The sequence below is a fragment of the Leptonotus elevatus genome, chromosome 9 (genome assembly GCF_054856555.1).
Source record: "Leptonotus elevatus isolate MCC_2025b chromosome 9, RoL_Lele_1.0, whole genome shotgun sequence".
Lineage (NCBI taxonomy): Eukaryota > Metazoa > Chordata > Actinopteri > Syngnathiformes > Syngnathidae > Leptonotus > Leptonotus elevatus.
The window spans coordinates 18,817,666-18,845,338 of NC_141247.1; the positions used below are offsets into that span (position 1 = coordinate 18,817,666).

Below are 27,673 nucleotides of genomic sequence, written 5' to 3' on the forward strand. Positions count from 1 at the left end.
GGCTGGGGGAAAGAGAACCTCCTCAACCATAGCTTCGGGAGAGTTTCTGGATTCCCTGAAGTAAAACAACGCAAATAGCCTCAAAGAAAGAGCTTGGACGGCCGGTTAAGTCGACAACTAGCTCGTTAACCCAAGTATCGTGAAAATAAGTATGCAGGATGCTGTAGCCGGGACGGCAATGCTGACGGACGGCTTCGAGGACGAGATTGACTCGGTGACTCCTCGCTCCCCAGTGGCAGGGATGGGGGTAGGAGCGACACCAGGAGTCGGGCTAGGGGGCATTGGGATTGGCGTAGGTGGGAAGAAAGTGCGCTTGTACGGGGAACCCGGCGGGCCCTCTGCAGAAAGACTGGATTTCAAACTAGCGGCCGCGGCCGTCCTCTCATCGGGTCCGGGATCCGGCAGCGACGAAGACGAGGTTTCAGAGGTAGCTAAGCTAAACTAAGCTAAGCTAGGCTAAATTAGTTAGCTAAGCCTTGGCAGAACGCAAGGCTACATTCCTCCTCCTGCGCAAACGGGCTAGCTAACGTTAGCATGGAGATGCTAGCCACCTCCTCCCAGGCCGCTGCAATTACGTAAAATAAACTCGGCATTTTTGCAAAGCGCACATATTACCCCTTGTGTTGTTTAGGGAGTGTTATATATCTTCCACGTTGGTAATGTGCTGACATTTGTTCGTGTTCGCTGGCTCAAATGTTTTATTTATGCAGCTAAGGCTTCAATCGCGGCCTAGTCGGGGTGGAAGCAACGACGGCCTCGTACAAGGCTGTCGTCTCTCTTAACACTCAACACAAGTTTGGTCTTCATTTGGCTTCCCGACCACCGCAAATAGAAGTTGCCTGTGAACTAAGCGATGAACTGTGACATTTGATTACTAGTTGCATCGCGTTTGACCGTGCTTTTCACGTAAACGAAGCCCTTGTCCCACGGCTAACTTTGCGAGGGACTGTTAACCGTACAATGTTTTTTTGTTTTTTACATTGCGAAACAGTTCGAATTTTGCGACAGTTGGCGTTGTCATAGAAGCCGTTTTCTCTCGCCTCGTCGATCTAATATCGTTACCGATGTTTTTTCTCTGCTTGGTTTTCGTAAACGTAATTCTTATGTTGTAGAGTTGAAGCCGATCGGTCTTCCAACTTCCCATGTGGTGGCAGTCACAGCGGGACAGGTGTGATTGTATTTCCCTCATCTCCTGTGAACACCCCACTGGCTTATCAATGTCACCTACAACCATACAGAAAATCAGGAGCACAAATTAGATCGTCATACCGAATGACACAATTTTGACCGTAATGGCTTGATTTTACTCAATTGATTGTTACCACTCTATAGGGTGCAATCAACATGACCTAATTTGAATAATTATACAGGTTGCCGTTATTAAATCTTTTTCACATTGTCACATGATATGCCAGTGATTGACACAAGAATGGACTTTGCTAGACTGGTAGATGGTAAATATTTGATTTGAAACCTATCAGTTTCATTCCAATACCATTTTCTTGCTAACATAACAACTTACCTTGAATGCATTAAATGCACATTTCATTGCTTGGAATACAGCCAACAGGGGTTGTAGAATTGAGTGGTCACAGGTCTTAATCATTACTCTGTTTATTACTCTGTCTATATTTTTGCAAACTATTAGCTGACCGGAGGGGGGACTGCAGCCGTGACAGCAAGATGGTTGGCAGCTGACGCCAATATTAGTATAGCCTGTCTGTGCATCAACTGTTAGGTTGCAGTATGAAAATAGCTGATGTTTGACTCACATTTTGATAGGTAGGTAGGAAATCAAGGATGCCAATTATGTGCCTTCACTTAACCAGTTTACTATATAAGCCTGAAAGGGAGCGTTTGTTGTGGTGTTTTACTGCAGCCGAGATTTCACTCCTGTGGGCAGTAGCTAAAATCTGAGCCCCAGGATTAAACAGATGCCATTCCAGGCCCTTCCAGCTCTCTGGATACCAACACTCTGGGAACTGTAGTTCAATAGTGGCAAAGACTGATGTCCATTGTTGATTATAAAAGCCTTCATAGAACAACATCCCCCGAGTCGTAGCGCTTTTGGGTCTTGTGGCCGAAATCCTCCCAAGTTGCCGAACGCTAACGTTTGCTCTCACAAATTGCTTTAATTAAATGCCTTGTCAGTTTCTACTATTTTTTGCAAGTTGTACCTGTCGCGCATGGTCCGTTTTCCATGTAGGATAAATCATTTGCTGTAAAAGTTAACTATAACAAAGGGAAATGAGTTGTTTTCAAAATGGAGCTATTGTAGATGCACACCAGTAAGCCTTGAGGGAGATAGGGTGCCCCTATAGAAAAAAACTCAAAACACTGTCCCCTATTGTTTTATTCGGGAGGGTGAATTGTTTCATATGTAAATACAACTTAACTGTAATAATAGTTAGCTTAAAATGCACAATAAGTGACGAGCACTTGGAGCAGCTAACATTTTACTTTGAAGACAATGTAGTCATTTGTTAGTGTCATTAGAAGCAATAACACAGCCCTTTTTTAGTAGTAGTAGTAGTAGACCAAAATTGTTACGTGGTCTGTGTCTTAAAACACAAATTGAGACTTGACAAATAACACGTTCTAGGTGTGGGTTATTTGCTTTGAATTTTAATTTCATTCTTTGAATGTTAAAAGACTTAACCCTTGCGAGCCAACACGGTCGTGGTATGGGATGCTGAGCTGCTGTACTGTTCTCGGCTGAATCTCTCCACGTGTTCAAGTGTTATATTTCTTGGCTGGAGCGCCGCTGCCACTCTCCTATCCTTGAGCCCGCCTTTACAAACGAGGGCAGCAGGCCCGTTTTTTTTTTTTTTTTGTGTGCGGTCCAGTTGTATAATGTCACATTATTTACATTTTGTCTCCATTCAAAGAGCCACGCGTGCAACATCACTTAATTCTGCGCTGTCATTGCGTTTTGAAGGCGTTAGCGAGGTTATTGACCTTCCTCTGTGCTCTTCTTCTGTGTTTTCCAGGTGGAGTCGTTCATTTTGGACCAGGAAGATCTGGATAACCCCATCATGAAGACAGCATCGGAGTTACTTTTGTCTAGTGCAACAGACGGAGTCGACTTGAGGACTGTTGATCCAGAGACACAGGCCCGACTTGAAGCGCTATTAGAAGCTGCAGGTACAATTGCATTATCCACATTTACTTAAATTCACACGTTAGTTTGTAGTTGACAACCACCCCGATGGTCGAATGCCAGTGTGCACCAAAGATCTCTTCATTTCTACCCTTAATTTCCAGAACTGTGGCTTCCTTTTTGTTTCTCCTATCTAATTTTCAATCTAAACAAGCAGCCTTTGTTTGTAGAATACCTCAGGGTGAAATTGCAGAAAAAGAGCACCCGCTGGTTCTGCAAGTATCATATCAGCACAAAGTTTCAATGTGATGCGCAAATCGAGGAGGTGTAAGAAAGTATGTAGAGTAAGCCCATCAGGCCTGGGTGCCCTGGCCTCGTTTAGGCTTATGAACATTATGAGGCAGATTAACCCTGCGACGCACTTGAGCCTCCAACGCATGCACAGGACCCGTGTGGACAAATACTGGCTAATCTTATCCTAGGCCTATTTCTCGTAGACTAGTTACGACTGGTGAGGTTGTACCCTATGTTATTTTAAAATGCACTGTTATCCAAAATGAAAGCGGACACCTGACATGCAACATCTGGCTTTGAAAGCACTGATGCAAACAATAATAATAAAAAAATATTAATAAAGAATTTAAATATTAAATGTATTACAATTTAGTTGGCCTGGACTGAAACTTTATAGAGCATTTATATCAATGTGGGGGATTTCTCCATTGTCCACTGCCAGCAAACATTTTCCTTATTTATCTAGGCATTGTAATGTATTATACTGTATTTTGATAACGTTAGGCAGGCTCACATTAACTAACAAGGTTGTAGCCGATCTGTTGATCTAATCTAATCTAACTATAGTGTATTAACTGAAAGAGGACTGATTTCCAATCACAAGATGTCAAATTTCTTGCTTTTCTAACACTATTTGCTGCTATACTGCATATCTGAATGGTGCCACCTAAGCGCAAAAACAAAACAACAAAAACAGTTGTGTCACTTGGAGTAGTTAATGTGGCCCAAAATGTTTTGGGGAACACTGGTAGGGGATTCCTGATTTTTGGTTGATTTGTGTGGGAATGCTGTGACCATGCATCCACAACTGGACACAATCAATCAGTGAGGATGTTGGCAGTGGTGCCAAGACATTCTCATACACACACTAAGTTTTTGTAATTGGTGCAGCAAGTAAAAAACAAAACATAAATGATGAATGCATAAGAATAGAACAATTCACCAAAGGACAAATTTTGTCTTGACCTTCGTTTAGATTATCAGCGGTTGAATGGAGACATCTCACCACAACTGTACATACACATAAAGAAAAACTCAGACGCTCACTTTTGGTCACTTAAAGAAGAAAAAGGAAAAAAAAGAAAAAGCAAGTGATTTATAAAACTGATCTGGTTGAAGATGCGGTCACTCATTATGTGGTTAATGTATTTGACCACTTGGCAGAAGTATTACTGCACTTCCTGCTTTTGAATGACTCCAATTTTAGAAGCGATGTTGTAGATACTAACATTTTTGCATCATACACGGAACGGACTACAAGGCAGCAAATTGTCAGTGACATTTTAACAGATGGGGATAGACCAACAAAGAGCTGTTTTTAATTTGCACATTTGCCATGGAATGAGCCGGAGGCAAAGTTGTGTCCACAAACAAACAACTAGAAGCTTAAAAAAAAAAGTTTAAAAATAGCAATTTCTCTGCCTTTTTATTTAGTTTTTTCCTGTTGGGTCCATTGATTCCTCCCCCACGTTTGGGACATTAAACCAGTATTAAGATTAATATTACAGACTGAAAGTTGTAATAGATGTGCTGCCAGAAATGTGAAAAATGTCAAATAGTACAACTCACATGTCAGTCAACTACTCACAGTATGATTTAAAGTGTGGAAAAAACAGCATAATATTAATGTTCAAAATGTATTCTCTTTAAACTCTCTCCTAACTTTCAGGGAAAATTAGGCTGTAATCAAAGTTCTTATTAACTCTCACTAATGCTCAAGACCCTTTAATAAGTGAGGGTGTCGCATAGCATATATAATGGCAGCACTCAATTGCCCAATGTTGTATATTTAGCAACCTGTAAAGGTTTTAATACTGCCTAGTTTGTCAACATTTTAAGTTGGTACATATGCGCGCACAAAATAACAGAGTAGAGCCTTGATCCATGAATTCAAATAATCCGTTCTGTTACTATTTGCAAACAGAGGTCATGTTTTCCATAATTGGTTCCAACCCCAAAGCAGCATATATTGATATAATTGTTATTGGTGTGTTGCTAAAACAAATACAGTACAATATATAAATAAGTGAAAATAACCTTCATTATGAAGAAATAATATCGTCACTGTGCAACGTCTTAGCCTTCTTGTATACAGCACTGTGTGCTTTGGGAACCGTGTTGCATTGTGGGATGTGGTGGCCATTTTGGATAGGAGTATCCATGGTGAACGTAAACAAGACTGTGGAGTCGCTCAGTGAAAAATGGAATGTTAAAATGCACGAAAAAAAAGAAGAGATATTAAGGGAAACGTAACACCACCCAGCCTCGCTAACACGATTGCCCGAGAGCTCCCGTGCTGTGGCCAAAGTTCGAACCTGGGCGGACTTTGACCATTCTTCGTGTGGTTAACACTTGCTCGGACAGGTGCTGCCTCCTTGAACCCGCTAGCTAATTGCTCCTCCTTTTGCACTGTGAGATCTTTGGGAGGCTCCAGGCTTCTTACCGCACCCACCAAGATCCAGGTTTTTTGTTTTTACTTGTCTTTTTGTGTATGTCAAGCATCTTTAGGTATTGAGAAAAGTGCTATACAAATTTGATTACTACAACAGTACATAAGATATACATATTTTGCCCACAAAAACGTCGCAAGGAAGTTAAAATCACCATTTTCACGTTTCGCTATTTCCTATTATATAATTTCACTTTGTCTGGAACCATACGGAGGGCTAAATTAGAGCAATAAAAGAAAAAAATACTTGAAATTTGTGATGAAAGAAGCCAGTGATGTTTTAAGTGGTGTGAGAAAAGCATAACTGAACATTTTGGATCCATGTCAAGACTTAGCAATATTTCCTCAAATATTTTGTTCGTAAACAAAATTGTTCGTGAAATAGGAGCGTTTGTGAACTAAGGTTGTACTAGTGCATACTTTTAGTTTCAAAGCTCTCAGGTTTCCAAACTAACACTGGTTGCACTGGCGTGACCAAATTTTTCAGTTGGTTGCACTTTTTTGGGGGAATATTATATATTTGTTGATTTATAGTTGTCTTAATTGGCATACTGTTGTTTAGTATGACATAGATTGATAATGGCTGAAGATATATTTGCAAAATATTTTACTGTCACTAGAAGTTTGTCTGCAACAAGCAGTGGATGACTAAACAGGTTGATTATTTCATATAATTTAAAAAATAATTTTTGCTTTTATATGAACATTTTGTTTAGCACATAAGGGCCACCTCTTGTAAGATGGGGAGACTATTTCTCCCTAAATTATTCACGCAAATTTAGCCGTAATTTCCCCATGTTTTCCAGATCAACTAATATGCCCTTGAATTAAACTTTTTTTCTTCTCCTTAAATCTTTTTTTGTACATTTATCATGACTTATCATTTGTAAATATTCAATTTTTCTTGTAAATTGTTGAAGGTGCGTTTGTGTTTCAGCATGTGCATTTATTTTTAAGAGTTCCAAACACTACGCTAAGAGGCCTTCATTAAACGGAAACAAAGTCAGCTTCCATTTTTGTTTTGTTTAAAAATTGGAAATTGAAACAGGAAAAGTGAGGCTTTGTATGGGCTTCTATGTCGGGAAACATAATACGAACGTGATTGGATTCTTTCAAGCTTTGCCTTGAATCTGGAAGATGTTCTGCTGCTGCTGCTTCTTCTTCTACGCAGCAGAAGAGCCACCAGCAGAATGTGTCAATTTATGTAAACATCACATAGTTTATCAAGATGGAGGTTATTCGTATATTTAGCACAGGAATTATTATTATTAATTTTTTTATCAAAGCAACAGCTTTATCAAGCCGCTTACCAGCTCTGGATGGAAGAGGCCATATTTTCGCGTGCATAAACGTTGATATGAAACCCCTGTGAATCAGAATGAAACTTCATTTGGATTTGGTCTATTTATTCCCATTCAGGTGTTTATATGGGGCAAATTGGACTAAAAGGTTCCATGTAAACCAATCTAGCTACTATAATTGAGTAGCAGATTCGTTTAAACAGTGTTTTAGTATGGTGACAACTAGGATTGAAAAGGGGTGGAAAATTCTTTTCAGATCACGCAAACATATAAACTGTAGTTATGTTTCCTCTTAAGAAATTTTCACGTTAATTACCATAAATTCCAGTTAATAACAATGGGGAGTTTCAAACTTTGTAATTTGCTGTAATTTTCCAATCCTCGTGACAATACTTTTGGCAACGCTTGACTGACATACAGTACTGGTCAAGTTTGATATCAGGCATACTAAACACTGCCTTAAAAGAAAAGCTCTTGATTAAGCGTTCAGATTGTTTTGGTCAGACATTCTTCTCTTGTTGGGTGAGTTGAAGGTGAATTATTACTGTGCCGATTAGAGGCAGTGTGCAACCACCTCCGTGGGCCTGCAGGCCATTAGATTATTTTTCAAAATCGTACAGTGCTTTTCCATGCCGTTCGATCAACCCTCCTGCGCTCAGCCGACGCACACCAGCAGATGACTTTGCCCAACGCTTTTGTGTTCGCGCGCAGTGGGTGTCGTCTTCTGAGCTTCCACAGCTTCTAGATCGATGTGTGATTTATCATTACAGTTTGGAACTGACTTACATTACATCCGTTGACTGGCATTGTGCGGGTAGGTCGGGGCGGTCTTTTACAAAATATAGTGTTAACTTGGTTTTTGAGTTAAGTGTGTTCTGAGATAATAAGCCATTTTTAAAACTATTGAGGATAAACATCCTCAGCACTGGCGATCATTGTGAAATCCTTGCTTGAGCCACACTAAGTTTAGCATGAGTCAGACGCTCGGCGGTGAAAACAAGGCCCACAGAGACAACTGATCATTTGAGCTTGTCTTCAAAACAACCCTTTGTTTTTGTCTTTAGTTTTACACAAGTTGTAAAAATTTACACCAAAAGAGAGAAGTGCATAAATACTGTGCAAAAGTGGATTTGCTAATTAGAAATGTCCGCACACTTTTATCAGACAAAATGTAATGTAGGTCATTAGCAAAAGTTGCTTTTGCACATGCTTGCTCTTTCCCTCCCCACACCCCCTTCTTTGGTTCTCTTGACATGACAAACACACAGATGCAGTGCACATGACTTTTTCCTTCCAGCTGTGGTTTATTTTTTTTTTCTCCGTGTGCTGACCACTATCCAGTTTCTTTTTCTTGCACATTCGCTGCCTGTTACCCATCTATAATTCACACAGGACAAGGCTTGTATCTAAACCCTTGTTACTAATTTGTAGAAGTATCTTGCTCCATTTATTTTCTTATATGTTTATCTCTGGACGTTCCCATGGTCGTCTATTGGATGTTTTGCAGATCAATCAGTGATAAAAAAAATATGTTTGAGAATCATAGATGGTGTATTGAAATTAATGGGGAAAAAAGTTGAGCCACATTAACAAATGCTTGTGTGTGTGTGTGTTTCTGTGTGTGCGTGTGTGTCTGTCTGTGTGTGTGTGTTTTCATTTCCTCTTTCTGTATGCTGCTACTAACCTTGGATTGGTTTGGCTGGACTGGACTTGCGCCCTCATCGGATCTGGTTTGGTTGTGTTCCCCTGTGGTTTGCCTTGCCCTCTGCACCTCTGCCTTTTGTTGTTTGACAGGCATCGGTAAACTTTCCACTGCCGATGGTAAAGCTTTTGCAGATCCTGAGGTGCTGCGACGACTGACGTCATCTGTGAGCTGCGCCCTGGACGAGGCTGCAGCTGCGCTCACGCGTATGAGGGCCGAAAACACGCTCAACGCTGGCCAAGCCGACAAGTATGTATCTCAACCATATTGTCACTGGATCTTGTTTTCCGAACGTGTGTGTGCGCTTGAGTTATTGGCCACACATACAAGTATATTTAAAATGTCTTTTGCATTTTAAGTCACAGAAAGCAAACAATTTGGGAACACTGATCAGAAATCACTTTTCAGTGTTTGTATGCAAATGAGAAAAAATATTTGCAGCCCCGATGTAGAATGTCATAATGCATAGTCCTTATAAAAGCCAAAATCAGTCTTGTTTTATCCTAGAGTTGTTCGGTAATTCAATTGTCATATTTTTGTTCAAGTGTGATATCCAGAAATAACTAAATTTGACTCGCGGCCCAAAAGTATCATCTTCTTCCTGGAATTTAATTTTTCACCAAACTTTCCCAGAAATGACTGCCAAAAGCAAAAGTGTCAAGCTTGTTTTCATTACCAACCTACTTCATATTTATGGTTGCCCTCAGGTGGTCAGTTATAACGTAAGCATAATACTAATAAGAGGAAAATAAACTACAGTATTCCATCAATAGCTGTGAGAGACATTTCAAATAACGATAAGAACGACAGAGGGTTGTACCGTACAAGCCACATACAATGACTTGCAGGGCCTGACTTAGCACCTGTAGTCAACAGGCTTCTGATATGCTAATAGAGAATGGCTTTATGGTTAGGCGTTCAAGGCTTGACATGCTTAATCGCCGTCACGTGTTGTCACATGGACAACATTGTGTAGAAATGTAATTTCATTTTAGGTGTACTTGTAAGTGAACATCTGTTGTCCTTGTTGATAGCATAATTGTAAGGCGTATGTGTGTTCACCTGTCACAGTGGCAGTAATTGTAGCAGTCTGGTTATTTTCAGCCGTAGTTTAGCGGAGGCCTGCTCGGACGGTGATGTCAACGCTGTGCGCAAACTGCTGGATGAGGGGCGAAGTGTCAACGAACACACAGAGGAAGGCGAGAGCCTGCTATGTCTAGCCTGCTCGGCTGGCTATTATGAACTTGCACAGGTATGTGAAATTGGAATGCAAGTACACACCATGTGGAGAATGATGATGTTTTTGCCCTGAAATAATATATATAGATTTTTTATTTTAAATATACATTATCAATGGCTTCACGTTTTGTTTATCTATTCTTAACCAGGTCTTGTTGGCCATGCATGCCAATGTTGAGGATCGGGGCATAAAAGGAGATATTACGCCACTGATGGCTGCAGCTAGTGGAGGCTATGTGGACATCGTCAAGCTGCTTCTTGTGCACGGAGCAGATGTAAATGCTCAGTCTTCCACAGGTGCAACCTCACTGAAAATCTTGACAATTTTGGTTATCTGTGATGTTGCCTTATTTTTTTTTTAACACTCCCTGCTGTCTTTTGTACCTCCAGGAAACACAGCTCTGACGTACGCATGTGCCGGCGGCTTTGTGGACGTGGTGAAGGTGCTACTCAAAGAGGGTGCTAACATCGAGGACCACAATGAAAATGGACACACGCCCCTCATGGAGGCAGCCAGTGCTGGCCACGTCGAGGTGGCAAGGGTACTCCTAGAGTATGGCGCTGGCATTAACACCCACTCAAATGAGTTCAAAGAGAGCGCTCTCACACTTGCCTGCTACAAAGGTCTGAACCGATTTGTGCAAAAATGATTACAATGTTAGCCCATTTACCAGTCGTTAACAAGTGTTTTCCCACCATGCAGGTCACTTGGATATGGTGCGTTTTCTGTTGGAGGCTGGAGCAGACCAGGAACATAAGACTGATGAGATGCACACAGCACTGATGGAGGCGTGCATGGTGAGCATCTGACCTAAAACTTCTTTCTTTGGGCCATTGAAATAGCAGCCCCTGTTGCCAATCCAGTTCAAGCTGTGGTGTTTTCCACCCGTGTCACTTTTTGTATAAGATTGTAAAAGAGTAGAGGAGTCTTTGGCTGGTTGTACGTGTACACTGTACAACCTATCATTTTTATTAGTCGCCAAGCCGTGTTGACAAATGGCTCACTGTTTACTGCTGAAGACGCACGCAGCAGCACCATTTTGCCTCCTACATTATGCAGCAGCACTGAACTCTTAAAGTGACAGTAACCAAACCAGCATTATTGTATTTTGCAATATCGGACCAATGGAAATATTGGTTCGATAGTTATCGTGCATTCCTACTTTTTAGCCGTTTCCTTAGTGTCTCTTCTTCTGCTTTTACTCTCATAGTTCTCCATATAACCGGCAAAGTGTGCTTGCTTTAAGATGTTTGTCACACCCTGTTAAAGTTTACTGCAAGTTTGACATCCAAATTAAATTAAGAATTAAGCATTCTTCACTTAAACGCCAACATTTTCAACCGTGCCCACTCATTTCATCTAATGAAAGGCATCTAGCTTAACTCATTCACTAATTTGTTTAGAACTGTGGGTAAATTAGCTTTTTTCAACATGGCACTGGTTGATCTCTTTTGCTCTGCTGCCACCTGCTGGCCGTTTGTTTAATAACTACCATTCCTTCAACCGTTCTCTGCAGTTGAGAGGCTGCATCAAAGCCTTCTGTATGCTCTAGCATAAAAAAACCATACAAATATATGTCTTAAAACACTTTAAATAGAATGTATTTATATGTTTTTGAGAGCAAATTAGTTAATTGTAACGTTTAATGCCAAATGCTGTAGATGGGCTAATGGAATTTAGCATAAATTGTAATTTATAACTTTCAAACACCTGCTGCCCTAACACATGCAAAAAGAGCATACATTCTCTTAGGTCTGTGGAAACTGAAGTTAAGTTGGGGACCTTCTTTGCCTGTATTTCTCCATTACATTCCAATAGACTCATGCACTCACTCAGCATGTCGCATGTTGTAAAGGCGCACAACTCTTAATTATAACTTGTGTCTTGTTTAACATTGATCATAATTTTTGAGACATTATTGATGATTAATTTCCTTTGTGTTTATTTGTTCAATTTCACATTAATACCCCTGTTGGCAGTGAGCAGTTAATAACTTTGAACTGATGATGCCCTATGTTTAGTGTTTTTAATTCAATCAGGATGCGTTTCAAATGTGGTCAAGTCAGTGTGACTGTGCATCAATGTGTAAAACTAGACTAAGCGCCGTATTTATTCAGGTGCTTATCTCCACATTCTTTGTGTGTCTCGCTGTCCCAGGATGGCCATGTGGAGGTGGCACGGCTGCTGTTGGACAGCGGCGCACAAGTCAACATGCCAGCGGATTCTTTTGAGTCGCCCCTCACTCTTGCAGCTTGCGGAGGACACGTAGAGCTGGCTGCCTTGCTCATAGAGAGGGGAGCCAACTTGGAGGAGGTATGTCAAAGACACCCGTAAAAGCTGACATATGTTAACATTTTAACATGCAGTCATGTATGGCCTACATAACGTGTATATGTTATGTTTCCTGTATGTAATCATGGTTGTAACATACACCCAATTCACCTGAGATGGGACAGAATAGATTTAATTTTATCCTTGAAGTAAGAAGGCTGTACCCAGTGTGACAGACTGGTCTCATGTGGATCTTAGGTTACGGAAACTTTTTTTTCTCCTGCAATACAAACTTCAACAGTTAGTTTGAGATGTTTCAGTTTCCTTGATGCAAATGGTTTTCTGAGGAGCCTCACACATTTTGGATTTCAAATCTGAAACGTTCAAATTGTGAAATTTGAGCAGGGAGCATAACATAAAGGTGTGTCAGCCATTTCACTACCAAAGTGTTCAACATTTGTAATTACGAACAAATACAGCATTTCATATTAACACTGGCAAATTTGGAGCCTATTAAAAACTGAAGCAAAAACAATATAAATATTCATTGCTCATGCTTGAATGTTTTAATTAACCCTAATGTTATTTTTAAATTGCTGTGGATACAATGCCTTCCAAAATCCTTGACGACTAGTTGGATTAATGAGTTTGCAGTATTTGTTCTTAACATCTAATGGTGCTTGTTTGTGCCCAGGTTAATGATGAGGGCTACACACCCTTAATGGAAGCAGCAAGAGAAGGCCATGAAGAGATGGTAGCACTTCTACTTGCACAAGGTAAGAAAACTTTGCCCATAAAAGCTGCAAAATTGTGGCATACTGTATTTGACTTTGTTTCAGTGTGATAACAAGCTCTCTTTTTTTTTTTAAATACTCATTTCATGTGTATGTAATGTCCATTGTCCAGCAGTATCAAATTTTTTGTTTCAATTCTGTGGATAGTTTCCTCCATGTCTAGTAAGGCATTTTTGTATGTTTGATTTTCCTTGATTATATCGTACTCATAAGTGTGTCCAAAAAAAAAGAAGACATCTGCTGATGATTATTGTTTTTTGTCCAGGTGCTAACATCAATGCCCAGACAGAAGAGACTCAGGAGACGGCTCTTACTCTAGCATGTTGCGGAGGCTTCTTGGAAGTGGCCGACTTCCTTATCAAAGCAGGGGCCGACATTGAGTTGGGCTGCTCCACTCCTCTCATGGAAGCAGCACAAGAAGGCCATCTGGAGTTGGTCAAATATCTTCTGGCAGCAGGTGCACAGAAAGCAGCGACGCAATCAACAGAGCAATTTCAATGCCAGATTATGCTTTCTTGTATCAAAACATGGCACTTGTGATTGCAATGCTGTTTGTCTGCTTTCGTTATTCAGGAGCAAACGTTCATGCCACCACGGCGACCGGTGATACGGCGCTGACATACGCGTGTGAAAATGGTCACACGGATGTCGCGGACGTGCTGCTGCAGGCTGGAGCCAACTTGGTATGCTCAACCTACTTTTCCCCTTAGATCTTCAGGATTCATATAGTTAATTGTGTATTTTCCACTCAGGAGCATGAGTCTGAAGGGGGGCGGACGCCCTTGATGAAGGCAGCAAGAGCGGGGCATCTCTGCACAGTTCAGTTCCTTATCAGCAAAGGTCTGTTGTTTACTAAACAACCCCAAAAAATTGTCTGAAGGCACTTATTTTGTAGCAAAAGAACATATAAGTATTCTAAGAGGCGTTCGTGTATTTTTCTGTTCGAAAATGAACACTTTGAATGCAACTATTGGACTTGTTTTTTTTTTCTCCATCTGATCTCCAGGTGCTAATGTGAACAGAGCCACCGCCAATAATGATCACACAGTGGTGTCTCTGGCCTGTGCTGGAGGACATCTGGCTGTGGTGGAGTTGCTGCTGGCACATGGGGCAGACCCTACACACAGGCTCAAAGTAATGGCCATTTTCTTGCATCAAAGGCAGTGCATTTAATATTAGTCTGTCAAATATGAACAGTCTGTGCTTTCCTATTCATAGGATGGCTCGACCATGTTGATCGAAGCTGCTAAGGGTGGCCACACCAATGTCGTGTCCTACCTGTTGGACTATCCCAACAACATCCTTTCTGTCCCAGCCCCTGATCTCTCTCAGCTCACTCCCCCCTCGCAAGATGCTTCTCAGGTATTTAGACTAACAGTTGTGCATGTATTCTGAATACCTTTTCATCAATTTTTCTGTACAATGATAAAAATCTCCGTTTGCAGGTTCCTCGTGTCCCATTCCAAGCTCTCGCTATGGTGGTTCCTCCTCAGGAGCCCGACAGAGCACCATCAAACATCGCAACACCCCCACCTGTCTCTAGCAAAGGTATTGTGTGCCTATGTAACTCGAAACCTTCTAAAAGAGCCGTGAGGTAACTTCATAACGACAAAGCTTTTAGTGTCTGCTTAATTCTAATCAATCCAAAATTCTGATCCAGGTGCATCCAAGCAGAGACAGGCAGCACTTCAGCCCGGCGTCCCCAGCTCTGTCGGCCGGGGGACGGAAGCAGAGCCTCTGCCGCCCTTCCACCTGTGCCAGCCTCTGGAGTGCATCGTGGAAGAGACTGAGGGAAAGTTGAACGAGCTAGGCCAACGGATCAGTGCTATTGAAAAAGCCCAGCTTCAGTCGCTAGAACTCATCCAAGGCGAGCCACTCACCAAAGACAAAATTGAGGAGCTAAAGAAGAGCCGAGAAGAGCAGGTAACTTGTTGTCCACTACAAAGTTCCAGGGTCTTGCTCGCTGATCTTAATTTTGTTCCGCGCATGTAATTTGGCATCACAAATTGGTAAACCATAGATGTTTGTTGTCTTCTCAGGTTCAGAAGAAAAAGAAAATCTTGAAGGAGCTGCAGAAGGTGGAACGCCAGTTGCAGCTAAAAACACAGCAACAGTTCACCAAAGAATACATGGAGGCGAAGGGCTTAAAGGAGGAGCAAGAGGCTGGACAAAACCAAGGCCCGGGCCCTGGGCCTGGAAGTACCTCGTCTGTTCCCGGGTCCCTTCCGCTCACGCGAGCTGCCCTTGTACGCTCCAGCTCTGACACTGATGAAGAGGCCAACAAGGACGGGGAACAAGACGATCTCCCTGGAGATGACGAGGAAGAGGTTCATTCTTAATACTTTTGAAATGGAACATTTCATTATAGCTGTTGGATGATTGTGGGTACATGTAGCATCATTTTTTCGTATCCTTATCAGGATGAGGAAGACGATGATGAAGATGATGACGACGAAGATGACGAGGCAGAAGAGGAGGACGACGAGGAGGACGAGGATGAAGAAGAAGGTTCAGAAGATGAGGCAGATGGAGAAGAGGACGATTACACCAAGCTTCCTCAAGTGGGCACAATCCTCTACAGAGATGGGCCGCAGCCTCCACAGCAGCCCCCACTGCCCATTTCACCACAGGTCAATCCACCGCCTCCGCCTCTCCCGGCTGCCTTCCTCCCTGTCCAGCCTTTGCCGGACTACAACCCTGCAGACTATCCAGGAACTACCAGTCCCGAACTCCAAAGGGTGCTGGTTGGACAGCAGATGTTGGGCCAACAGCAGGCGGGTCAAGGTCAACAATTGTCTGGGTTAGCACCTGGAATGATACCTCAGCAGGCCCCAGACGGGCTCATGGTTGCTACACCTGCGCAGACGCTCACCGATACGCTGGATGACATCATGGCAGGTCAGTGCATGACGCTTTACTTTTGACTAAGTTTCTGTTATTGCTTAAATTGTCTCATTCAGGGCTGATAGTGTATGGAATTGAACAATGATGTGGAGGCATGTCTCAAAACGAATGTTACATTCACAATCTTATGCTTCTCCTAACTTTGTCCGTGTCGGTATTTCAGCTGTGAGCAGCCGCGTGCCCATGCTGAACACAACCACCTCACCCACTCCCTTGTCCCAACCACCCACGCAGACGTCTGCCAACATCTCCTCGCCACCATCTGTGCTACCCCTCTATCCCTCGGTTGACATTGATGCGCACGTAAGACATTTGCCAATATGCATACACATTACAAGTGTCAATGAGAAAGCTCAAATAATGAATGATGGAAATTGGCTTCTCCGCAGACGGAGAGTAACCATGATACTGCACTGACATTGGCCTGCGCTGGAGGACACGAGGAGCTGGTGTCTGTCCTCATTGCACGGGGAGCCAACATTGAGCACCGTGACAAAAAAGGTACAGTGGAACCTCGGTTCACAAATTGAACTCGTATGTTTCCCATTTGAAAGCACTGGAAATGCAACCAATTTCTCTCAAGTCCCAGGACCAAGTTATATTTACCTTATCTGTGTGTACTGAGTAGTAACTATACACTGATGTTGAATCTTGACTCACCATCTTAATTGTAACCAGTTAAATAGTAGAAAGTGAGCTGGTAAAGTAAAGCAGTAAATGTTCATATCGGCCGTGTTCTGCTTAGGTTTTACCCCGCTCATCCTGGCTGCCACTGCTGGCCATGTTGGAGTTGTGGAAGTGTTACTCGACAAAGGTGGTGACATTGAGGCCCAGTCTGAGAGAACCAAAGACACACCTCTCTCTTTGGCCTGCTCGGGGGGACGACAAGAGGTATAGTAATCATGTGCTTTCATGAAACTTTTTTGTACTGGCAGTCCTTCAACTGAATTTCATATTTGTCATTATTTATTCAGGTTGTTGAGTTGCTGCTGCTACGGGGTGCAAATAAGGAGCACCGCAATGTTTCCGACTACACGCCTTTGAGCCTTGCGGCCTCTGGTGGTTATGTCAACATCATCAAGATACTCCTCAATGCTGGAGCTGAAATCAACTCCAGGTGAGGGCATCTACTTTTATTGATGGGTTCACCTTGACCGCATACTTGCACCAATTAAATGTTAATGACCAATGTGTCATACATATGTTATTTAATTAATCTTGATATTGTTATACAATATCTACCCTGGCTGATTAAATATTTAAGTAAGCAAATCATAACCTGTTTCCACTAAAGTTCTTCACACAAACACACAGATATTCTTAACACAACACGAAAATATCAACCTGTGATTAATGTAAATTAATAGGAGGCGATGCAATCAAATATATTACACTAATTACTACACAGTTCAAGTATGTTGTTTGAAATAAATATGTTAATATATCATGTTTGGACCTCATAATAGGCACGGTAACAGTTTGTTTAATAACTTTCCCACCAGGACTGGCAGCAAACTTGGAATCTCTCCTCTAATGCTGGCAGCAATGAATGGTCATGTCCCGGCAGTGAAGTTGTTGCTGGATATGGGCTCAGACATCAATGCCCAAATTGAGACCAACAGAAACACAGCTCTGACCCTAGCCTGCTTCCAAGGGCGGGCCGAGGTTGTTAGTCTGCTGCTCGATCGCAAGGCCAACGTTGAACATCGAGCAAAGGTGAGGGATCTTAATTCTTTAATGGAGTGTCCATGAAAGGTTCTCATAACATTTAATATTCTTTGGTAATCTTAAATAGAGCAGCGACCATGTGTTTAGGCATAGATTAAACATGAGTGTGTTTGCATTTTTATGCTTGTTCCAATAATTAACGGATCGCTCACTTTATGCAGACTGGGCTCACTCCTCTGATGGAAGCTGCCTCAGGAGGCTATGCTGAGGTGGGCCGTGTGCTGTTGGATAAAGGTGCTGATGTAAATGCGCCACCTGTTCCCTCATCCAGGGACACTGCTCTCACCATCGCTGCTGACAAGGGTCACTACAAGTTTTGTGAGCTGCTTATCAATAGGTGTGTACCCCCTCCCTTTTTAGGTGAAAATCACAATTGATTGTTAGACACGTGTTGGAATTTAGTTTCTGGACTTTAATGTTTGTCTATCGGTCATTTAGAAATTCAGAAATATAATTTTGTACAATTTACCAGTTCTGTCATTGTGTAGCGCCTGTTCAATATTGGGAAAGCTTAAAAATGTAACTGGCAGATGGCAAACTTGTTCTGAAATTGTAAGTAAATATCTTGCCTGGTACATTTAACAAATATTAAATATTTAACAAATGGCAGATGGGGAACATCTCTGCAGGTGTTAATGCTGGTGTTATAGCTTCCAGCAGTAACAGGCCTCCCTCAAGTTATGTTTGATATTCTGAATGCTAATTAGTCACAACAATGAAGCCCTCTTTCCTCATGTTTTATTAATTTAGCTTTTAAAGCCGTCCCAAAGCACTCTTAATATATTTCTGAGTGTTAATGCCTCTGCAAATTTGCAGGGGTGCCCACATTGATGTACGGAACAAGAAAGGAAACACACCCCTCTGGCTGGCAGCAAATGGCGGCCATTTTGACGTGGTCCAGCTCTTGGTCCATGCAAGTGCTGATGTGGATGCAGCCGACAACCGCAAAATTACCCCTCTAATGGCTGCTTATCGCAAGGTGCGGTGTGGTTGCTAGTTGTGATTTCATATGGGCATTTGTAGTAGATCTTGGATCTGACTTTAGCTGTTTAATTTTATATTGTAGGGCCATGTGAAAGTGGTGCAATACCTTGTCAAGGAAGTCAACCAATTTCCATCAGATATTGAGTGCATGAGATACATAGCTACTATTGCTGACAAGGTAGGCATTCAAATAATTTGTTGTTATGGAGACTATGATGTAGTTTTTGCTTGGGGGAAAAAAGTACAGTTTTAAAAATGTTTTCCTCTGTAGGAGCTTTTGAAGAAGTGCCACCAGTGCATGGAGACCATCGTCAAAGCCAAAGACCAACAGGCAGCTGAGGCCAACAAAAATGCAAGCATTCTCCTGAAGGAGCTAGATCTGGAGAAGGTAACGCTAGCCAATGGCTGCACTTCGGGAGTTGACGGCTTCCAAATACACTTTGCGGTGTTAGCAAACAAACAAATTTGTCATTTAAATGGCTGTGTGTTCTACAGTCTCGAGAGGAGAGCAAGAAGCAGGCGCTGGCTGCCAAGCGAGAGAAGCGCAAGGAGAAGCGCAAGAAGAAAAAGGAGGAGCAGAAGAGGAAGCTGGAGGAAGAGGAGGGGCAGAAAGTCAAGGAGGATTCATCGGACATGCAGGAGCTGAAGGAAGATTCTGCTGAAGGTGATTTTAATGAATGTAGTGTCCAGCTTCAGATGCACACTGGCATTTTCAGCCTCATTCTTTTGTGCACAATACCTTGTTCAACAGTGTGATGTGTAGTTTTACCAAGTGTTTCTACACAAGAAATTAAAATAAATTTTGCCAAGACCTAGCTTCTACATTATTTGATGTTCCATTGAGCCATTATGGGAAGCATGAAGACGAATTTGTGAATCAGATCATGTTAAAAAGAAAAAGTAATGATGTGTAAGTACTGTATGTAGTCAAGATATTAGTTTCTCAAATGTACTTCTTTCTTTCTCAGAATCTGAGGTTCCTATTGAGCCTCCCAGTGCAACAACCACCACCACCATTGGGATATCTGCCACCTCAGCCACTTTCACCACAGCTTTTGGGAAGAAGAGAGCAAATGTAGCCACGACCCCGAGTACCAACCGCAAGAACAAAAAGAACAAGACTAAGGACTCGCCAAATGAACCTATAATATTACAGGATCCGCAGGTGAGTAGCGTCTTGGTAGCTTGTGTCCAATGGACCTGATCAGTTCCATCTGACACCGTATCCTATTCTTTTAGGTTGCACTAGCACAGCATAAGGCTGACAAGAACAAAATTCACGGGGAGCCCCGAGGTGGAGGTGGAGGTGGAGGCGGGGGCGTGACAGGCGGCAACAGCGACTCCGACCCTCTGGACAGCACCGACTGCGCCAGTGAAAGCAGCAGCAGTGGCGGAAAGAGTCAGGAGCTCAATTACCTCCCTGACCTCACCTCGTCCACGTCGTCCTCTTCATCCTCCTCCTCATCCTCTTCTGCCCCATCCTCAGGGGCCGCCCAAGCCCAGACCATTTTGGTTGGCCCAGAAAAAAGACATTGTCCTCCGCCTCCGACAGAAAGCAAGATGGACAAGGTCACAGTCTCCATCTCAAAGCCGACACAAAGGTGAGTCATGTGTTTGTGGATGTGTGAAAGCTCGTATGTAATCGTAAGGAAAGAAAAAACATAGCTGTGTTTTGATGTTAACTCTACGTATTTGAATGCAGGTTTGAATTTGGCCTGAATTGTAATTTTACCTGCTCATTTCTCCATAGAGCTCCAGACATGCATGACTCCACCTCACACTCTCTGCCCTCCCCATTTAAGACCATGGCTCTTCCGGTTACTTCACCCAACAGTAAGCTCAGCCTTACAAGCCCTAAGAGGGGCCAGAAGAGGGAAGAAGGTTGGAAGGAGGTAGTCAGGAGGTACGTTAATTTTTTTATTTCTTTATTTATTTTTAACCAATAACACATTTGGTTGACTGTATTTTGTTAACTGGCTTTTTGCTGCTTTTGCAGATCTAAAAAGCTTTCTGTGCCAGCCTCTGTTGTGTCACGTATCATGGGCCGCGGGGGCTGCAACATCACGGCCATTCAAGATGTGACAGGAGCACACATCGATGTGGACAAACAGAAAGACAAGAACGGCGAAAGGATGATCACCATAAGGTAGATATTAGGGATGAAGTTGCATCACAATGCAGCAGAATGCAATTTTATAATTGCAAAGTCGATGGTAGGGTTTATTTTTCATATGTGTACTTTGTGTACCGTATTTTCACGACCATAAGGCGCACTGTATTAAAAGGCGCAGTCTCAGTTACGGGTGCTATTTCTGTATTTAACACACACATAAGGCGCATCGCACTACTGGGCGCAGGCACGGTTAAACATACGCTAGCTCAAAACATATGGTAGCATGCTTTTACGCTAAAACATACGCTAGCATGATGCTAGCATGGTGGGGGTTGGCAATTCTCTTATTTTTCTGAATCGTTTGGCCCTAGTAGTTATGATACCCCCCCATTGTAGACTGAATAACGACTGGTGAGAAATGTATCTAGAATTGTTGTCAGGTCCACACAGGGTCCTCTATTTCAATTTTGCAGTTTTATCCAGTCCATGAATACTTCTGCAGTGTACTTAGATTTGTCCGTTGTCTTAACTAGGTGTGCTTTCTCATTACAGAGGTGGCACGGAGTCTACACGATATGCAGTCCAGTTGATCAATGCACTAATCCAAGACCCAGCCAAAGAGCTTGAGGATCTGATCCCTCGCAATCACATTCGAGTACCAGGCTCCAAATCATCCTCCTCTTATGGCAACAGCACAGGGGGAGGCAGTGGTTCAAATTCGGGACCAAAGGCCCTCAGCTCACTGGTTACCTCCTCAGGCGTGTCGTTCCAGCCTTCTTCATCCTCTTCGTCATCCTCTTCTCAGGCTGGAGGAAAGGTCGGGAAAGGGCTGTCCTCAAATGTCAGACAGCCTTTCCCGGTTTCGCTGCCCCTTGCCTACGCTCACCCTCAGCTGGCCCTCCTGGCAGCTCAGACCATGCACCAGATCAGACACCCTCGGCTGCCCATGGCACAGTTTGGTGGCACTTTCCCTCCTGCCGCCAGCACCTGGGGGCCCTTTCCTGTGCGACCCGTCAGCCCCGGAAGCGCTAACAGCTCCCCCAAACACAACGGAGGCAGCGCAGCCGGCCCGGCCAGGCCTAACTCGACCCCCAGTGAGCACAGCAACGCCGCTAGCGCCGTGGTCACCACCACAACCAACACCACCACCACCAGTGCTCCCAGCTCCTCTGCAGCATCGGCCTCGCCTCACCCCCCCAATCCCATGCCATATAACCCTCAGCCGAGTATCCCCACCCTCTCCTCAGCCAGAAAGCAACTCTTCGTCCCCGATCCCAAGTCTGCCGCCATCACCTCCGCATCCGTCACCGCTACTGCGACCAGCAGCGGCAACGCGGTACGAGGCACAGGGTCTCCGGCGCACCACAGTTCCTCCGCTGCTCCAGTTAATAGTTCTCAGCAGCATGTGGGAAGCATCTCGCAGCCTCCCCTGCAGCAGGTTAAAACCGAGGCCAGTGCTGTTATGACGCCCGGAAAAGAAAAAGCCCCTCAACATGCTGAGAATCAGCCCGTTTCTGCCAGTGATGTCATTGCTTCGGCAGGATTCACCGCAGCCTCCGCGGCTTTGCCTCCCAAACCAGAACCTCGGCAGCAGTTGCCTGCCCCATCCGCCTCCATTTCATCCACGGAGCCTCCCCCGGCGCTCCTTAACTCCCAAACCAACTCCCACCTCGCCGCAGTACCTCCTCCTGTGCTCTCGCACAACGTCGCACACCTTAACAACACGTTGCCACACTTCTCAGCCCCCGCGCCAAGAGTCTCCCATCGTATGCAGCCACCAGGGCCTTACTATTCCCTTACTGAGCAGCAACAGATGCAGACGCAGCAGCAGTCACAGTCTGTGTTTGTGCCCTTCAATCCGCAGCAAGAACCTGTAAAACAGAGCCAAAACCAGACATCCCAGCCTACAAGTTTGCCTCTGCAGTCTCAAAGCCAGGCTCAAGGCTCCCTTCCGGTCTCGGCTAATCTCGGCATGATGAATGGTTCCCAGATCCAGCATGTGGCTAACGCAAGCAAGCAAATGCCACCCAACTTCGGTCCGGCAGGCCTCTTCAATTTCAGCAGCATCTTTGATAATAATAACCAGGTACAGCAAATTGCCCACTACTGTATACGAGAATGATGAAACATTTTGGGGTTCTTGTGGCCATTTTTCAAATTTTCATTAACATCAAGCTAGGAATATGATTTTATAAGTGAAAACTACACAAATTTATTGAATAATTGTCTTGCAGGTGGGAAACAATCAGGTGTGGGGTCATCTTCCCGCCCGTTCGCCTCCAGAGCCGTCGTACTCGGCCCCGCCGGCCTACGTGAACGTGGGCCAGATGGAGAGCATGATGCCACCGCCTCCTCCAGATAATTCCAAAGCTCCAGGTTACCGCTCTGCCTCTCAGAGGATGGTCAACAGCCCCATCGGTATGAACAAGTTGACTGAGTGTATACGGTTTCATTTTTTTATGTTACCTTGTAGACCAAGGATGGACATTTTAAATGATGGAGGATTTTAAATTTGCAAAAGAAGCAAAAAGCCAGAGTTAACAAATATCCATGGACCCACATATAGTAACTTCTCATTCACTTCAAACGAACTGTCACCGGTGCCTGTGGGTGTAGAGGTGCTCCTGGGTGATGTCAGCCATCTAGTGGTGAACACTGTTATAACTTAAAACAGCTCAGCTACCCTAAAGTATGTGCCAGGCCAGGTGCCCATCCCTAATGTACACCAAAATATTGATGTGAACTCCAAATGCATGTCTGCCCCCACAGCATTGACCAGCTATGCCACCAGTATCTCCGGAAGTCAGGTGTATCTGCATGGTCACACGGGAGTCGGCACGCCCTCATTCAGCAGGCAGCACTTTTCCCCTCACCCCTGGAGTGCATCCACATCTGGTAGGTGCCACAAAAGGATTTTGTTTGGCTAGGAAATGTAAACGACACTGCGAGTTCGGTCCGCTGTCAATGTGTTAATTCGGCCTCCCTCTCCATCAGGCGAGTCTCCAGTTCCGCCTCCTTCGACGGTGTCAAACTCAAACCTCTCCACCTCGGCCGTGGCCCCGCCGCCACAACCCAAGCAAGGTGTGTCCTCGCAGCAAGACCGGAAAGTTCCTCCACCCATCGGCACGGAAAGACTGGCGAGGATCAGACAGACGGGCTCGGTGAACCCTCCGCTCCTCACCACCAGCTACACGGCCTCTGTTGGACAGGGAGGCATTTGGTCATTTGGTGTTGGCAGCGCCTCAGGTTAGACCAACTTATTTTTTTATTTTATTTTTTTTACGACATTTTGTGTACTCTTGCTAAAGCTGTCACCTGTTGTTACAGAGGGCATGTCTGGTTGGTCCCAGCCCCTGATGAGTAGCCACATGATGCATCCTCAGCTGCAGGCAGAGCAGTCCGCCTTCTCTCAGCACCAGCCCATGGAGCAAGATGACACGGGCATCGCTAACCCCGCTAACAATTTCCACCAGCCTCAGCACATGCCCAACACCTACATGGACTTCCCAAAGGTAACGCAAAGCAATAACTATGTTCAGTTGTTGTTTGTGATCCTACACAATAGTTAATGATGGCAATTTATGGTCAGTGTGTGTAGAGCAGCGGTCGCCAATCTTTGTTCCACTGCGAGCTACTTTTAGAAAAGCAAAACAGCAGCGAGCTACTCGTGTTTCAAAACATTTATTTTATAGGCAAATTTGTGTTATTGTCTTTACTAGTTCAAACACAACAACAAATCAATAGTCATAAAATGCATACGTTTGCATATATAAAAAATATATATATACCAAAGGCACTCATTGCTAATGCTAGCAGTCATCACGCCACGATGCGGGCCAACTTCAAAGTAAAAGTCTACTAAGGCTATTTGTATTGCTGTCAATGTATTATTTGGAACGCTTTATTTTGAAGTTAGTCTTAGCGTAGGCGGCGTGTTACGATGTCATTCAGCAATGGAAATTTTCAGACCGGTTGGAGAAGCCTGGTGTAGAGCAAGACAGACCAGACCTCTTTTTTTGGTGTAAATTACTGTCCTTTACTCATAAACACAATGCATAAAAAATATTTTCTGTTTTGCCCGCATCAGGGAATGCCCATGTCAATGTATGGAGGAACCATGCTGCCCCCTCATCCACCAATGGCGGAGGGGCCCGGGGGACCCATGTACAATGGTCTGCATGCCGGCGACCCCGCGTGGAGCCCCATCATCAAAGTGGTCCCAAACAACGCCGACAACACCGACCCACAGCAGCAGGTAAGGTACCATCTTGTCATGTCATGTTCCACGTACGACTGACTCGTTGCTTTCTACCTTCAGATGTGGCCTGGCACATGGGCGCCACACGTGGGTAGCGTGCACCTGAATCATGTCAACTAGATGGCGTCCTCCGCAATCCAAAAAAAAAGAATAAAAAACACGGCTTAACAAACGGATGATTCTGACCAATTTTGACAAAGAACAAACAAAAGTACAACATATTAACACGACTAGAGAAATGAGAGTTGCAGAGCAGAAGTTGAAGAATTGGAAGTTCTCCCGAGTCCATTCTTGACGTGCCTATTTGAAACGAGGAGAGAAGTTGAGTGAGTTCTGATGGTTCAAACATAATGTTTGATGGCCTGTTCAACAGGAACCGTTCTGCATAGTTTAGCGATTTTGACTTAAACCCGCATTCACCGTTCTTTGGCTGCAAGGGGCTGGACATGAAGTAGCTATTTAAACTTGGCCCAGACCTAGTTGATGATTACCTAAAGAGAAATCAGAACCTTTTAGAGTGGTAAATACATGTATAATTGTTTACATACTAAAAAGGGTTAAAATGAGAGTAAATTTCATGTCGTATAGTGGCTCTACTTTATGTAGCCTGTATTAATGTGAAATATTTACCTTAATATTCAATAAAAAGGTTGAAAAATATTGGTGTGGTTTTATTACTTGGATTTTATGTTTTGATATCACCTAACTTGCATGCACACCGTGAAATGTGAAGGGTTTTTTCCAGCTGGAATTGGGGCCTGAGCCGAGAGATTTATGGACAGTTCAAAATCCTACTTGAGCATCTGAAAGTTAAATGGTAATGACTTAATTTAAAATTTGTTTGAATGTGATCGTTTTATTTTTAGGACAGCCATATCCTAGTTATGAGGGTATGCACACTTGTGCAACCACAGTTTTTTATTTTATTTTATTTTTTATATATAAAGCATCTTGCAAAAATTACAACCATAGCAGTACAACTGTCTTACAGGTAATGCGCCCCCACTTAAAATACCCGTATGCAATTAACCCGTACTAATAAACTACTGTGCTTGCAGTAGTAATCCAGAAAATTAAAAGAAGTGCTGTGAGCCATAACACGTTTTCCACGGCCAGCCTGCTTAAGGTATTTTTGTCGTGGGACAACTAGTAGAGCGTTAGAAGTTGAACTGGTACAATTTTGTCTCCATTCGTACTAGTATCACACAGTTATCAAGTACTTGTCGCTAACCTTGGCATTAAGGTATTTTATTGTGAAGCGCAATGCGGAAGTCGGAGCCGAAGTGCGTTTAACTTGTGAGCTTCCGCTCCCCAAAGTAAGCAAGCATGGCGGCGTCCGCAAGCCCAGCTGTAGACGACCAACCGCCGACAACAGCAGCCTCGGGAAGGGGAACCGTTCCGTTTAATTTATCGCAGCCTCCGGTCATCGAGGGCTTCAGGCCTTTACCGAGGTACCACAATGAGGGAGCTAATGAAAGGACCATGCGGAAAATGAAGGACAACCCGATCATCCCGATAGGTGAGTTACACAAGTCAAACTCCCCTGTACGATAGGAAGAATGATTTTTAATTGTTTTTTTATTTCGTTTTGTATCCTACACAGCGTCAAGCTGAACGATGAAATTATCAGTGTAGATCCTCGCATCTGCGGGGAAGTCCATAAAACTAGGATTGCTTTTAAATTGAAAAAATCGTTTATTTAAGTTGCTTCTCTGTTGCTCATTATAGCCACTGGGGGTCAGATTGGCATCGTACATTTTGTCACAGTTTACGCGGAACATACTGTTTTTTTCATTTGTTTGTTTTATATTTTTGATCGACAACTGCGCTGCGTACTTGACATGACGTCCAGGCGCATGTCAATAAAAATAAATACGATAACCGATTAATCGGCCGATTAACTGAGTGAAAATCTACTTTTTAGTTTTCCTTTCGACCTGCGAGCAATCAATTACATAACTCTGATATGTTATCATTATAATCTCCTCTTCACTGGTAGCCAACGAAGTAATTTTGCACGGAGCTGATGCTACTTTCCTGTGTGTTGTCCAGGTTGTTTGGTGACGGCAGGAGTACTGATGTTTGGCCTCCGAGCGTTCCTCCAGGGAAAATCCATGCAGTCGCAGATGTTGATGCGGGGCCGCATCTTCGCCCAAGGCTTCACCGTCACCGCCCTTGTTGTCGGAGTCATTGCCTCTGCACTCAAATCCAAAGAGTGAGGAAGAGGCGGCACTGCAGCTGTACAATCTTCCATTCACATGGGATAATAATGTAATGTTTTGCTTATATATCACATTATCCAGTAAACAAAGAGTCGGAAAGAGACTTTTGTCTTTTCAGATGGGGTTTACGCAGGATATGTTGTGCTACGTTACTCGTGCTGTAATGTAATTATACTGAGTTATTAAAATGATCCAATATGCAAGTGCATTTTGAAATACAAACTTCATGTAGGCAACAATGTTTTTGTCGTTAATAAAAACTAAAACTAAGAAATAAAAATGAGCACTTTTAAAGAATGATTTTAACAAACTT

At 43.5% G+C, this 27,673-nt stretch overlaps 2 protein-coding genes across 7 annotated transcripts; both read left to right on the forward strand.

The window, feature by feature from the left end:
• On the forward strand, positions 1–25,798 carry ankhd1 (ankyrin repeat and KH domain containing 1). Of its 6 annotated transcripts, XM_086084171.1 has the most exons (40): positions 1–427; positions 2,991–3,144; positions 8,939–9,095; positions 9,936–10,098; positions 10,235–10,382; positions 10,476–10,709; positions 10,789–10,881; positions 12,236–12,399; positions 13,052–13,133; positions 13,417–13,608; positions 13,725–13,834; positions 13,904–13,991; positions 14,158–14,285; positions 14,370–14,513; positions 14,597–14,699; positions 14,812–15,074; positions 15,191–15,478; positions 15,572–16,049; positions 16,219–16,358; positions 16,445–16,556; positions 16,801–16,946; positions 17,030–17,172; positions 17,558–17,771; positions 17,945–18,120; positions 18,600–18,762; positions 18,850–18,945; positions 19,039–19,155; positions 19,263–19,431; positions 19,736–19,932; positions 20,007–20,166; positions 20,254–20,368; positions 20,518–20,670; positions 20,764–20,913; positions 21,433–22,966; positions 23,115–23,298; positions 23,650–23,775; positions 23,875–24,126; positions 24,208–24,392; positions 24,968–25,135; positions 25,199–25,798. In XM_086084171.1, the coding sequence occupies exons 1-40, from the start codon at positions 152–154 to the stop codon at positions 25,256–25,258; spliced, it is 8,025 nt and encodes a 2,674-aa protein (XP_085940297.1). In that variant the 5' UTR covers positions 1–151; the 3' UTR covers positions 25,259–25,798. The 6 variants fall into 6 exon arrangements, with proteins under 6 accessions (XP_085940297.1, XP_085940294.1, XP_085940293.1 ...); XM_086084168.1 differs by having other exon boundaries at positions 10,789–10,883; positions 12,244–12,399; positions 20,007–20,368; XM_086084167.1 differs by having other exon boundaries at positions 20,007–20,368.
• Positions 25,799–26,423: 625 nt separating this feature from the next.
• On the forward strand, positions 26,424–27,568 carry higd2a (HIG1 hypoxia inducible domain family, member 2A). Its single transcript, XM_086084176.1, has 2 exons — positions 26,424–26,657; positions 27,191–27,568. Exons 1-2 carry the CDS (start codon positions 26,465–26,467, stop codon positions 27,355–27,357), a joined length of 360 nt encoding a protein of 119 aa, XP_085940302.1. The 5' UTR covers positions 26,424–26,464; the 3' UTR covers positions 27,358–27,568.
• Positions 27,569–27,673: the final 105 nt, after the last annotated feature.

Coding starts and splice junctions, on each gene's coding strand:
- ankhd1 (XM_086084167.1), top strand. CDS start 152: ATGCAGGATGCTGTAGCCGGGACGGCAATGCTGACGGACGGCTTCGAG. Junction 19,933..20,006: donor TAATATTACAGGATCCGCAG/GTGAGTAGCGTC, acceptor CTATTCTTTTAG/GTTGCACTAGCACAGCATAA. Junction 22,967..23,114: donor TCTTTGATAATAATAACCAG/GTACAGCAAATT, acceptor ATTGTCTTGCAG/GTGGGAAACAATCAGGTGTG.
- higd2a (XM_086084176.1), top strand. CDS start 26,465: ATGGCGGCGTCCGCAAGCCCAGCTGTAGACGACCAACCGCCGACAACA. Junction 26,658..27,190: donor CAACCCGATCATCCCGATAG/GTGAGTTACACA, acceptor TGTGTTGTCCAG/GTTGTTTGGTGACGGCAGGA.